Source organism: Podarcis vaucheri, assembly GCF_965113315.1.
Source record: "Podarcis vaucheri genome assembly, chromosome: 5".
Lineage (NCBI taxonomy): Eukaryota > Metazoa > Chordata > Lepidosauria > Squamata > Lacertidae > Podarcis > Podarcis vaucheri.
The window spans coordinates 25,963,879-25,978,043 of NC_138763.1; the positions used below are offsets into that span (position 1 = coordinate 25,963,879).

Here is a 14,165-nt window from a genome sequence, read left to right on the forward strand (position 1 = left end):
TAATGCAACATAATGTGTAAGTACAATCCAGGAGACTTCAGAGGTGATTCAATCTGTCTAGACAGATGATCAGGAGCACAATTAGTATACAGAATCCGGAAGATCATATTTGTAAAGATGCAGCTGGCAGAATGTTTTTCAACCCTGTGCCATTGCATTTCCACCATATGGCATAAAACCTTTTGTCCCCCGACCCAGTTCCTTATTTCTACTATGGCTATATGCTAGACACCATTGCCACCACTTACAAAAACCTTAGTAAGTCCTTCATTCTAATGTCCTCATTTAGCGCTGTGGTCTAAACCACCAAGCCTCTTAGGCTTGCCAACTAGGTGGTTTGAATCCACGCAACGGGGTAAGCTCCCATTGCTCTGTCCCAGCTCCTGCCGTGCAAGTAGATAAATAGGTACTGCTGTGGTGGGAAGGTGAACAGTGTTTCTGTGCGCTTTGGCACTCGTCATAGTCCTCTGTGCGCCAGCAGCAGTTTAGTCATGCTGGCCACATGACCCAGAAAGCTGTCGATGGACAAACGCCAGCTCCCTTATCCTGAAGCAAGATGAGCGCCACAACCCACAGTTGCCTTTGACTGGACTTAACTGTCCAGGAGTCCTTTACCTTTTACCTTTACCAATATGGATAACGAGGATAGTTGCACTGTAATGTCTATTGGTTCATGTAGTAATTTAGCATTTCAGCATGCATTGTCCTCACAAACTGTATCATGCACAATTTTTTTTAAAGTACCTTTATAGCCTGCTTTTTTCCACTGTGGAACTTGGTTATGAGTAGTTAATGAAAAGATTTAGCCAACTCCAGCAATATATGACCTGGTTCAGCAGTAATGACCTATAATGCCAGTTCAACTACACAGAGATCTTTTCCAGTCCTGAGTGCCTTAACCAGAGAAGCTGGGGACAGAACACAATGTCTTTGTAATATTAATCATGTGATGCCATTCAATCTACTCAGGTTTGAAAACTCAATGTACAGTTCTTCATTGCAATCCTATACCGTTCTGCTCAGAAGCAAGCCCTACTGAATTCAATGGGACTTACTCCATGGTAAATATGCATAAAATTGCAGCCTTGGCAAAATTAGCCTGTGTCATCTGTAGCTCTAAAATGGCATAGATTATTCAATCAATTCTAAAAAGCCACACTTACCTTTCTTGAACTTATGTACCGGAAGCTTCTTAAGCTGATCTTTTTGAAGCCGATTCCTTCTTGCTCTGTGTCTGTCCTGGACAAATTTTGTGATCTTGAAAGAGACAGAAATAGAAGACGGAAACTTTTAAGAGTAATACACCACACAACTCAAGTCTCCTTTCATTCTGAGAACAGTTGTTCAAAAGAAGAAAGACAAAATCAGCCACACAGAAAACATGACACAATAGTGGGAATGAAAAACCTATGTACATATCCTTATCCTGCACACCAACACCTCCACAAGGTTATATTGCTTCATCTCTGAAGTCATCATAGTCGCCACTACTCAAGGCTACTATAAGACCAAAGCAGCTCTAGTATAGCTATTGGACAAGTGACAAGCTCTAAAGAAGTCTACCTAGTGCATTTAGAAGAACCAACAGGGTCATGCTCCCCAGTCTCCCTCCTACCATCAGGCGACCAAAGCAATCTCTGGACCAAACCCAGGCTTGAAACCTGATTGACACAGATCTACACAATCACTATAATTTGAGAGTTCTGGGGTTGTACAGCAACCATCTGCTCAAGCACCTTGCCTAGTGAATGGTTCCTACCCACTAGCCAAGCTGTTACAATCTTTTATGCCCAGGGATGACTTTTTCCAGGAGTGTTTGCACTCCTACCTCCTTTAATGCAGATGGGACTGACCCGCCTCCCTCAAAACAAAGCATTTATTTCTTGAACCAAGCTGGTCAGCTCTTACCTACACAATGTCATGTAGGAAAGATCTAACTTTGCCCATATCCTCAGGCCTCAACAAAATAATCCATCAGAACCAGATGCTCTGTGGATAAATCACAGACTGAACTGCCTCAATAGTGGCTTCCAGGCTGCAGCTGATGTGAGCAATTCCACCCTCAAAGTGCATATCCTATGAGGAGTCTTTCACTTCTTCTGCTGGGTCAAAATGCTGGTGTTGTGTAGTGGTTACAATGTCAAACTAAGACCTGAGAAAGCAAGGTTCACATCTCCACTAGGCTATCTGGGTGACGTTCGGCAACTCACTCTCAGCCTAACTTACATCACAGGGTTGTTGTGGGGATTAAAAGGGGTGGGGGGAGAAACCATGTACAACACCTTGAGCTCCCTAGAAAAAATGGTGGGATAGAAATGCAATTTAAAAAAAAAGAGAGAGGAAGGACCTAAAGCCACTAAGAAAAGCTCAGCTGGACAGAACTATGAAGATGAAATGGGAATAGAAAAATAATGACCCTTCACCCTCATCACTGCCGCAGAGCAGGTTCAATAAACAGCTCTCACCTGTGTTCCATCAGATTCATTGCAAGTTTGTATTCAAGCCATCTCCCCATCTGCTTTATAGCCTTTAGCTATGGTTGCAGGAAAATAGAGCCACTGTGCTGTGGCCAGATGCGACAAATGACTCTGTTGCTCCCATGTGCTTAGAGTTGCTATGCGCTGAGTTTTTAAGTGGCTACTTATACTGAAAATGAGAATGTGCACCCATCCTTTGTGGAAAGATGCCAAAGAGGAGGCTGGGAAACTGCCCTTCTCTGCTACATCTCATGCTCTGGGCTCAGCTGTGGCCGTGGAAAAAAGTTGAGAGATGGAGCCTGCATATTCTTTACTGAAAGTTCAACCCTGGGTTTATCATCTTTGGGTATCACCTCCTCTTGCTTTGCCTCTTTTCTATGATTCAGACTGATACGTACATTAGAGAAACTAGACATAGTACATAGCTGTGTATTCCACAGAAAAATTCTCCAGAGGTTTGCAATTCAGTGTCTTCCTTTAATTGCACATACAGTAAGCTTATCAAAGGCAGCGTCCCCAGGGATACAATTGTTTTTAAATAACATGTGGTACTTCTTCCCTAGGGAGTTTGAATTCCATTGTATTTGACCAGTTGTCTCCTAGCAGCTCTATTCTATGTTCTATGGTGTTACCCTTTGAGGTCAGCATTGTTTCTGGTTGTTGTTCTTTAATGTATGATAGAAGAACTGAAAGTGTAATTTCTAAGGTAAAAACATCTTTGTCCATTGAACTTCAGATGGCCAGCTCTGCTTCAAGAAATCCCCAGAAAGCTGAGGATTGTGTTTAACGCTTACATCCAGTACACTCCCACCACTGGTTTGGGAAGTGGTGTACACATGACGTTAGCCACAATCCAAATCTATCCTGCTGTTTCTTATTAAATACTGCATTTTGATGTGTGTTTTTCCCAAACCAGCTTTGATCTGAATTGGAAAAAAAGAATGACCTAGCTGCATTTTAAGTGAGTAAATGAGTACACAGCCTACTTTTTTCCTTCTATAAATTTGAAAAAAAAAGTAACTATGACATTGTCAATGCAAAAAAAGAAGATCTAAAGGGTGTTTGTTCCTTTGTACAAGCAGATGTTTCCCCCAATGAAATGAACAAGAACCCATGCATGGGCTACATATATGTGTGAGCATCTGCACTCACATAATTCTCTTAACTGGGGATATGTTGTTTAGGCTTTTTAAAAACCAATTTGTTTCTAGCATTTCGCTGGCATTCTGGCATTAATTTCTAAGCAACCTCAGCAAGTCTAAAAAGGTAAGGATTTTTTACATTATTTTTAAAATAAAGGCATAACATGAGCATCTAACAAGAGCTGCAAGCACTTTAGGGACCACATGCAGCTTCTTTGGAAATTCTCTTTTCATGAAGGACAATTAGGAGAGTTGTAAAGGTTCCTTCTTTTTTCAAAATTATATACAAGGAAGACACTGAACCTGCAAGAAATCAATCTAATTAAAGCTGCTGTGTCTTCAACATAACAGCAGAAAAAATCACTGGGTATAGCCTAAAACATGGTATCTTCAAAGAATTTTATTAAAAAAAAAGTTAGGTCTAAAACGAGTAAAAGAGTTTTGTCTCTGGAGCATCTGCTGTCATCTCATCCATGAAACTTGAAAATCAAGCATGGCATCAAAGTAACATGCTTGTGTCAACTGTGATGCAGAAAACTATCAATTTCACCTGTAGCATAAAATATACAACTCCAACTGCCTTATGGAGGGATTGCCTCAGTAGTCAGATCTGCTTTGTCTCTTTTCTGTCCTCCCTCAGCAGCGATGTCAATGGATGGGTAGGTAGGTATAGTTTTGGGGGAAATTGCTCGCGGGCCAAAGTGCACCCACTGATTGGTCATGACAGGCCCATGTACTGGAGGTTCTCCAATTCTAACAATCCCTAAGTTCTAGAAGCTCACATATCCTTGTTGTTCTGGGTTTGTAATTCTTTAAAATTTTAATTTACCAATGTATGAACTTCCTCCAACCTACAGAGTCCCCCAAGAAAATCATTACTTTATTCTGGAGCAGCACTGTTTCACTTCCAAACTGATAAGCACTGAGTGGTGGGAGTGACAGCTTTGAATTTTGAGAAAGGCACCATTTACACTTTCAGTAAGAAGGAAAGAAGGGCATGCACTTTTGATCTCTTGTGGGCACCGAAGTAGATGCATTCAAAGAACCTCCAGACCCACACCAGCTTCCCTTTTCATATCAAGAGATGCAGAACTTCATGTCCGCAGCTCGTTGCATACATATGAATACCCATTCCCACAGAATCTCTCACTGAACTGGTGTATACATGTCGGGGATCTCAATTGGCGGACAGCTTCAAAGCCATTTTTACGGTATTTTTTGCACCATAGGACGCACCGGACAATAGGACACACTTTGTTTTAGAGGGGGGAGAATAAGAAAAAAAAAATTCTCCCCCTCTCTGCCCAGCGCCCCTTCAGTGAAGTGGCAGGAGACGCTGCACAGAGAGGGGGAGAACTTTCCCCCTCTTGTTTTCCCGCTCTAAAACAAGGTGCCGTTTAAGGTGCGTTCAGGCGGCTACCTTGGAAGCCTGGAGAGCGAGAGGGGTCGGTGTGCACTGACCCCTCTCGCTCTCCAGGCTTCAGGTTCCTTTCGACCTGCTCTTTGGGGCGGGGGAAGCCCACCACCAGCCCCAAAGAGCAGGTGAGGGAGCAGCGGAGAAGCTCCTGCCATGGCCGCGCGTCACCTCTCCAGCCGGGAGAGGGTCGCGGGGTGCTTCTTTAGCCCCGCGCGCACTCTCCCGGCTGGAGAGGTGATGCGGGGCTGTAGAGGCTCCTGCCATAGCTGCGCGTCACCTCTCCAGCCAGGAGAGTGCGCGCGGGGCTAAAGCAGCCCCCTGCGACCCTCTCCCGGCTGGGGAGGTGACGCGCGGGGAGAGCGCGCGGGAGAGCCGGGAGAGCGCGCGGGGCTATGGCGTCTTCGCTCCATAGGACGCACACACATTTCCCCTTCATTTTTGAAGGGGAAAAAGTGCGTCCTATAGAGCGAAAAATACGGTAGATATTTCTTAGGTATGTCTTAAGAGCTTTAGTGTGCACAACACCATAAAGTCTGATTTCATTTTAAAAAAGAAGAAGCACCCTATCAAGTAAGTCGTAGGCTAAACGGATTCCAGCAATACAACAGCAGTATGTTTATATCACTTGTGGAAGGGGAGCAGGAGAGAAAGTAATACTTACCATAAAAATAACAATAAGGATGAGACAGATTCCCACAATAATTAGAAATGGTATTAGGTAGTACTCCAAAGGCAGGCTGAACTCTGGGATTAACAAAATATGGCCTCTGTTAAAGGGGAAAAATTAAGAGGATTGATTATGAAATTCATGTTAAGGTAGCTGAATATAAATCACTCTTGCATATGTCCTATATCCACATTCTTCCCCCAACAAAACAGGTTGTATCACATTTTATTGAAGTATTTAAATATGAATCACACTTTACTGATTTAAAAATCCATATAAAGTTTGAAAAATCACTAGATAATAACAGTTCACAAACAACTAAAATAAAAGTAAATCTTTGCATACCCTTTCTCATAGGTGAATTCTTTAAGAGATTTAGCTGATGTTTCACCAATAAAGACAGATGGAATGTCAATCTTCTTTAAAACTTCAACTGTTCAAAGAGAGAGAACAGAAACTGAGAAAAGATGAGCAACAATATACAGTTTATGAGTGCTGTATGCTACTATATATGGGTATAATACTAGTGACAATTGGTGAATATAAGGAAATCACTGTGCAAAGGCACTTTTAATAAAATAATTGTTCAGGTACTTTTTGCATGGGTGTGCTGTGAAAAATCCATTTCCTTCAATAGTATTTCACATGGACACAGTAACATGTAAATGCTCCTTACCCTTCATGACCACATAATAAGAATGCATGTCCCCTCTGTTGTCTGCAATATCCTAGCAATAGCCTGCATACAACTGTGCCTTGCAGTGGGTAATGAACACCCCGGTGCAATTGCTTCTGCGTGAACAGCCACAATAGGAAAGAACTTTCTGGTGGTGTGCAAGTAGGTACAGTAATTTCTGACCTCGATCAAAAGTGACTCCAAGTGTGATGGGAGATGCAGCAGGGAGGGGCTGCACAACAAACATGTCTCTCATGTTTCCTACTCCTCACCACCTCTGTTACATGTGAAATAGTGTGCTTTCATAACTTGCAAAAAGCTCTAATGTCATGTGAAAATGCAAGTCTGCTACTCACAACTGCTTTTCTTGTTCCTATGCAGCCATTTTCCAACCACTTACAAAACCACATTTTAGGAATGCAAGATCTGATGACGTGATACACCAAAAGCAGAGTTACAATCTAAGATGGAGTATCTTGTTCGTCCCTTGCTTCAATACTTCCAAATACGAACACAGTTGAGAGTGGTCATAAGAAATTTTGGAGCAAGGTGTCCAGTGATACTCAACTCTTAATTCTCTGTAACATCCGAACTGGAAATGGCTGCCCAATACTGGACTGGTGTCTGGATGTAGTGGTAGGCTGAATGAGTCTGAATCCTGGCAAGACGGAGGTTCTGTGGGCAAGTGGTTCCCAGGTTTCTAAGATTTGCTCATTTTATTATGTCCGTTACAGGCTATGCTAGTATGCCCTCTAGTGGTATTGCTAGTTGACTTACACCCAGCTGTATGTACCTGCTCTGCAAGCTCATGGGCTTATAAGAGCAAAAGTATTGATCACTGCATAATGAAAGAGCATTAAATCTCCATTTATAGCAGTGTGTCAGGGTGTGAGAGGTTCTAGTATTTGACAGAACCCCAGTTACAAGGATTATCGTTGGAAATGTGGGTGTCCTTCATGACCTTCACTAAAGCAAAACAGAACTGACATTCCAGGCCTAAAAGTTTTAGCAGCATTTTTTTTATGCATCTGCTGGAGCACTTTGGCTATGTAAAATGTTTGGTATTTGGCTTTGACAAGTTACTGTCTCTGAACTGGCCTTCCTACGGTAGAAGCTGGATTCCACATTTTACACATTTTTACTCTACAACCACCAGTACTTTCAAGAAATTCATGTCAATTAGTTCCCTTCACCCCCTATTGAATTTTATTGAGATTTTAAAAAACCACTCTGAGAACAAAACAAAAAAAGCTTTAAAAACATGAAAGGAGGAAAATAAGTTATGGAAAATGGCCCTCAGGAGAACACAGCACTATAAAGCGTATTGCAACAAAAATAGTATGTATTTTAGATACATATCTATCTAATCTATCTATCTATCTATCTATCTATCTATCTATCTATCTATCTTTGGCATTTATATACCACCCAGTCTATTATGCCCTCTTGTCACACTATTATATCTTGATCGCCTTTACTGATTTCAGTCCTTTTTAAGGAGGAGGGCTAAACGTCTGACAGGCTTACAATCTTCAAAACATTAGCAGGACCGAAAATGTTACTTCCAACTGGCTGAGTTGGAAGTAAATGAATATTAATTTGAATTGTACACATTCTGAAGCTTCTGTTTTTGATTGTTGCAAAGAGTGGGAGAATGTCATCAAGCAAGATACCTGTACTTACTGTCTTGAGATCCCATGCTAATGAGGTCATCGGAATCAACATTGTGAACTATGGCTGCCTTATAGCCAGCTCTTTGTGCGTTCAGAACCTGTGAGCCAAACAAAATGCCTGTCAACAAAAAAAAACTGCACAGAACTGAGAAATTAACTCAGAACATTTTGTTCATAAGAACATTAGCAAATATTAAAGATATTAGCAAGTCCCCTTTCATCCATGCAGCATTCAAACTGCTACACAAAATATATCCATATATACACCTTCCCTTCTCCCATTTTATCATCACTACAAGCTTGTGAAATAGGTAAGTTGGGCTGAAAGATAGCAACAGGCTCAAGATCACCCAGTGAGTTTCATGAGTAAGTAGGGAATTTGAACTCTGGTCTCAGTCCAGCATTCTAATCACACCACCACACTGGAAGTATACTGTCCCTTGTGCACTAGTTGGTCTCTAAGGTGCTACTGGAAGGAATTTTTTTATTTTGTTCCAACTATAGCAGACCAACACGGCTACCTACCTGTAACTAGAACCGTTAATAATGTACACTATTCAGTCATACTGAATAGTGCATTTCCAACTGAAGTTGACTAAGTATATAGTTTATATATCAATTTGTTAACTCTGTAGAATACTTCCAGGAACTTTGTGAGGTTATGTTACACTGTCAACTGAATTTGGTGTCCTACTTTTATACTACTGCACTAAAAATAGCTAACAGTGATCCTAGTAACAGTCTGCTTCTGCATAATCATGCAAAAACGTTAGGCTTGATCACATTCTTCTGTTAAGAGCTTTCCACTGGTGGAGGAAGGGAGGGGGAACTCCCTAATTTAATCACAGGCATAACCAAATAAAATAAGCTGGTTAAAACATAAGCGTAACCAAACTATGGCTTAGCAAAATTGTGTCAGGGTTCCTGGAGTCACCAATGAGTTCTTCCCACAGTTCACCTGCTGCTCCAAGCTAAGCTACAGTTTAATTTAGCGTGTCATCCATACCCAGGCTCATGGTTTGTCTCCTTCAGACAAGCCACGAGCCCTGGCTCGGACAACATACTAAATCAAAGCATGGCTTAGCCTACAGCAGTGTAGCAGGTCCAGGGGAAGTGCAAAACAGCTGTAATTTCTTCCTTGGAAGCTTGCACCTTCATGTCAAACCTCACACTCTCAAACTGTAGGTTATTTCCTCCTCTTTCATGTGCACAGTGATAAATGCCTCCTCAAAATCTAGTCCTAAATTTTCATCACATGTGGTGATCTGAATTGGAACTATAAGGATTCAATGTAGCAGCATAGTAAAATTTTAAAAAATAATTGCAGTGTGTAATGCTCACTGTGCTAGAACAGAGCTCCTGGAAGGCAATGATGCTTTTAAATAATTTCTGTTTTCCTTTCAGGGTTTTACATTGCTCTCACAGCTCCAATGCATTATACTGCAAGTGCCAACTGATACCAAAGCTGACCCCAAATTCCATATCAAAACATGGCAGGCAATGCTGGTATGTTCAGTGAGGCTTGTGCCTCTAAGAGAGCAGAGGAATCTCTCTACACATGAAACCATCTCTCATTCTGAGCCACGGCCACATAATGTGTCTCCATCACATCCTGCAAAACAGGGGGAAATGTGTTGTGGATAAACCATCCGCTCTTACTCAGCAGTTATAGCGACGTCTCTCACAAGGACAACACAGGTTAAATATATGCTGTACAGAGCTGTGGCTTCTCTTGCACCCACCCCCCCAAAAAACCACAACCTAACTGGTCTAGGCTTATAGGCCAGCTAAGTCATGGGATGCTGAAGGTGCCCATTAAACACCAGTGCAAGGGGGGGGAGAGAATGGCCCTGTTTCCACCCCCAACAGTATATTCTTATGGTAAGCATTATATCCAGAGAGGAAAGATGCATCATGAGGTTAGCACACTAACTTAATTTATACAGTAGTGGAAAACCTTTTCCAGTCACAGAACCACGTTGACTTGTGGGCAGCCTTCTGGAGGGTATCACTTATCAGTAGTGGACAAGACCGGAGGCAAAAGTGGGCAATTTGTATCCCGCAATGCAAAAAGGCGGAGGTTTCAACACTCCAGCTCTACCACATTCACCATCACCTCTCTCCATCCAGGCAAACAAGATATCTTTTCACAGTTGAAGACCAATTCAAGGCAGCCAAGGAGCAGAACATGTGAGGGGTGTGGTATGGGGAGTACAACTTGGGGAGACTCTATAGGCCCCCAACCTTGGGGTTCTGCACCTCTGCTATACCACAAATAAAGTATTAAGGTTCAGGGCTGGCAGCCTGCCCAAACCATGAAGCCTTTAGCATCATAAAGCACAGCGAAGGAAGCTTTCAGCAGTTTTCTGTGAACCCTAAACAGCACTCCAAGGCTCCTGCTTCAATCTAGCTAGAGCAGAAACAGAAGCACTCTTGGTAGGGGCTGGGGATAAGATTGGAACACTTTGTTTCAAGTCCTCACAATACATAAACACAAAACTGAACAGCTTAGATTTTGATGTCTAAACAACCATTTGATCTACCAGGCAGACATTCATGGATATTCATAACCTGCTGATCTACAAAAGAGGAAACACACACAAAAGGAGCCAGCAAAATATGCCGAAAACTCACAAGTTCACTTATTGTTTATTCAACTTAATTCCCAGATTTGTTTTCTGAATATTTCCTCTCAATAGATTGAAAGAGCTCTAAAAACAAAACTTGGTGGAAATGTGCCGCCTTTTAAAAAAACAAATCATGCAGGTTTTCCATTCAGGAATCAGAATTGATTGCAGTTGTTTTTAGTCTATTGTTTCAGTTATTAGACACACAACTTCAGGAGACTTTGTCCATGCCCAGGTTCTGTGTCATCCCCAATTGCCTGCTACTTATTCTATTAGTGGATAATTTACAACCTGCCTGGGGCTCAGTAGGCATTTCTCAAGCACAAATAACCCAACTCTCCTGTGCTCTGCAAAGTCAATAGCATTTCTTTAGGCGTGGGCTGTCTAACTGGATCCATCAGTAGAATCTGCCCTACACTGGCGCCTCGTCTGTTGCAGTAGGTTAACCATACTGCACTTTTTACCACCAGGTCACAGCAATTATCTCCCCTAAAGGAAACTGGCATTTACATTCCTGCGGCTCTTGTTGCTACAGGCATCCAAATCCTTTGGGAGATGCATAGGTTACACTTCTGGATGCTGCACAGAGAAAACTGTCATCTGTTCCCACGGCTTGCTTTTCCACTGCAGCAAGAGATCAAATGAATGAGCTACAGGCAGTTCTCATTACTGCATTCAGCTGTGAAGTTTTGAGGTGAGATCTGTTCTATGCTGATGTCACAGGATCAGAAAACACACAAGATATGCTTTATACTTTTTCTGATTTGCGGACCACAGAAGATTTGAAGTTGAGCTAATTGTAGGATAAACTATTACGGGAATATAATATATTATTCATTTTGTACAACACAGAATATTTTAACACAGCTATACAGAACACACAGGGTTAGATCAATCCTCCATGCAAGACGGGCTCCTTTCCGCTGGATAATGGGAACCGTTGGATGCAACTCACTGGCCCCATTTGGGCAAGCAATCATACCTCAGCATAGTAAAGCTGAGATATTGGCAGAACTGGCACTTTTACAGGTGCCACATAATACCTGCACTGCATCTATAAAAACTCAATCATTTAGTGGCAGCACTGACACTTTGGAACTCCCGGCCTATTGACCTTCACTGTATTATTTTCGGTGCCTGCTAAAGTCTATTCTATTGTAGTTTTAACTTTCTGTATGCTTTAAATTATGGTTGTAAATTCTGTAGTGGTCATTTTATTGTTGTAAACCACTCTGATGCTTTTTCTACAATCAAGTGGTATATAAATTTAGTGAAATAAATATGAACATGCCTCACATAGCTTGGTGAGAAAGAGCTGGCACATTGGGACATCTCCATTAACTACAGCTTCCCATTAAGTCTGAACTAGGCATCAATGGGGAATGGTTTCCAAAAAAGCTAGAAAATGAAGCCAACTTTAAAGCTTGGCTTTATATTCTGGATAGTTTAGAAGCCATTAACCATCAATAACCAGTTTTGGTGCAGCAGGAAACTATTCTTAACTAACACTTCCTGGCTCATGAGAATGGAAGAACAAATCAACTGTGTGAGTGTGCAAGGCTTGTTCAAATGTAGCTGCTATTTAGTAAGTACTTTCAAAATCAATTAACAAGGTTTTTTTTGCCCAAGTAACTAGAACAGTACAGACAATGATAATAGAAGAGAAAAAATGTGCAGTGAGTCTATATGGGTTTTTTGCAACTAAGTTTATTTATACACATTGATTCTGTTTTAGGGAGATGTGCATGCACACCTTGGAAGACCACAGAAGGTTTTGGGTACTACGGTGTATGTAGTAGTACTATAATCCCAGAACACCTAGGTAATTTACCCAGGATTTTAAGCACTGAAAATTAAAAGGCAGTGGTGGGCCACAAGTTAGCCACTCCTGCTCAAACCCAACATTTCAGGCTTTGATTTGACAATGCTGCTTTGCTTTCCTGCTCTCACTTCCAGAGGTGACATTAGCAATGCAGCATTATAGTATTCCGTCCCATCTAACAAAAGCAACCCTAAGGCCGTCAAAGCTCCTGCTGTAAAAATGCATGCCATTCCTTCATCTACTTGTGAAAATTTATTCCAAGATTGTTCCAGCTTCAAAGTGGCTTGCTCTTATAACAAAAATAAAAGAGTATGGGAATCAGAAACCTATTGAATAATGAATAGCATGCCATAGTGTTAATGGTATTCAGCCCCAGAAGGGAAAGGATAATACTACACAAAACTAAAAGAAAGGGGGAAAGTTACTTTCCTGCGCGGCATTTCTCTGCTGTCATTAAAGTAAGTTTTTGTAAATTAGGATCAGCCTTCTCCTAATACATTTCATCTGTTGGAATTATAGGCACCAGTGTAGTACCTAATACAAAGTGTTTATTTCAGTTTAGATTATTTATAGAATACCGAGATGCTTTGGTTTTCCATTTTGCAACTGCAAGGATGGGCAGATGATAAAAAGGCAAAGTCTAAGAACATGAGAAGAGAAGAAGATCCACCCACTCTCAGCATCCGGTTCTCACCGTGGCCAACCAGATGCCTATGGGAAGCACACAAGCAGGACCAGAGTGCAAGAGCACTCTAAGCATGAGTGCTCCCCCGCAACTGGTATTCAGAGGCAAAGTGCCTTAAACTGTATTCAATGTGAACTAAGCAACAAAGTTTAATTCCATATACTGTATCTTAAAGTGGAATCTTAAAAAAAGAAAAGTTGTGTTGAAATATCGTTTGCAATACACTAGCATAGCTCACTGACAGATAATGTTACATTTTATCTTTTATCCTAAACAGTGTTGTATACTGCCACACAATGGGATGCCCTTCAAGTGTTTCTGAATTTTAATCCCCATCATCCCTTACCATTAGCCATGCTGGCTGCAGCTGAGGGGAGTTGGGAAACCAGTATATGGAGGGTGCCTCGTTGGCTACAATAACATCCCTACAATGGCAGCATAACATCAGGTGACTTGGTTTTTAATCAGTGTATGCCAACAGTAAGTCGTTTAACTGGACTGCTAGGGGCACTCCACCCAAATATGGTACAGTGGTACATCGGGTTACATATGCTTCAGGTTACAGACTCCGCTAACCCAGAAATATTACCTCGGGTTAAGAGCTTTGCTTCAGGATGAGAACAGAAATCGTGCAGTGGCAGCAGGAGGCCCTAATAGCTAAAGTGGTGCTTCAGGTTAAGAACAGTTTCAGGTTAAGAACGGACCTCCGGAATGAATTAAGTACCGTATTTTTCGCTCCATAGGGCGCACCTGACCAAAGGGCGCACCTAGTTTTTAGAGGAGGAAAATACGGAAAAAAATATTCTGAATCAAATGTTGCACTAAACTATTTAAAGGAGCAAAGCGGGCGGCTCCTGTCCGCTTTGCTGCTTTAAACTGAGCCTCAGAGGAGGGTAGGAAGGGAAACCATGGCTTATCTAAGTCCAGTTAATAATGCTGAGCCTGACTTATGGCCATCGAGATTAGCCTGGCCGTCTCA

General features: G+C 41.8%; 1 protein-coding gene across 4 annotated transcripts in view; it reads right to left on the bottom strand.

Moving 5' to 3' along the window:
- RNF13 (ring finger protein 13) overlaps window positions 1-14,165 on the bottom strand; it is a 48,984-nt gene that overhangs the window by 11,388 nt on the left and 23,431 nt on the right. For all 4 annotated transcript variants that reach the window (XM_082224526.1, XM_082224527.1, XM_082224528.1 and 1 more), the window contains exons 5-8: window positions 8,063-8,150; window positions 6,049-6,136; window positions 5,698-5,803; window positions 1,164-1,257 (exon numbers count right to left, since the gene is read on the bottom strand). In XM_082224526.1, the coding sequence (XP_082080652.1) occupies window positions 1,164-1,257; window positions 5,698-5,803; window positions 6,049-6,136; window positions 8,063-8,150 (376 nt within the window). The remainder of the gene's footprint in view (window positions 1-1,163; window positions 1,258-5,697; window positions 5,804-6,048; window positions 6,137-8,062; window positions 8,151-14,165) is intronic.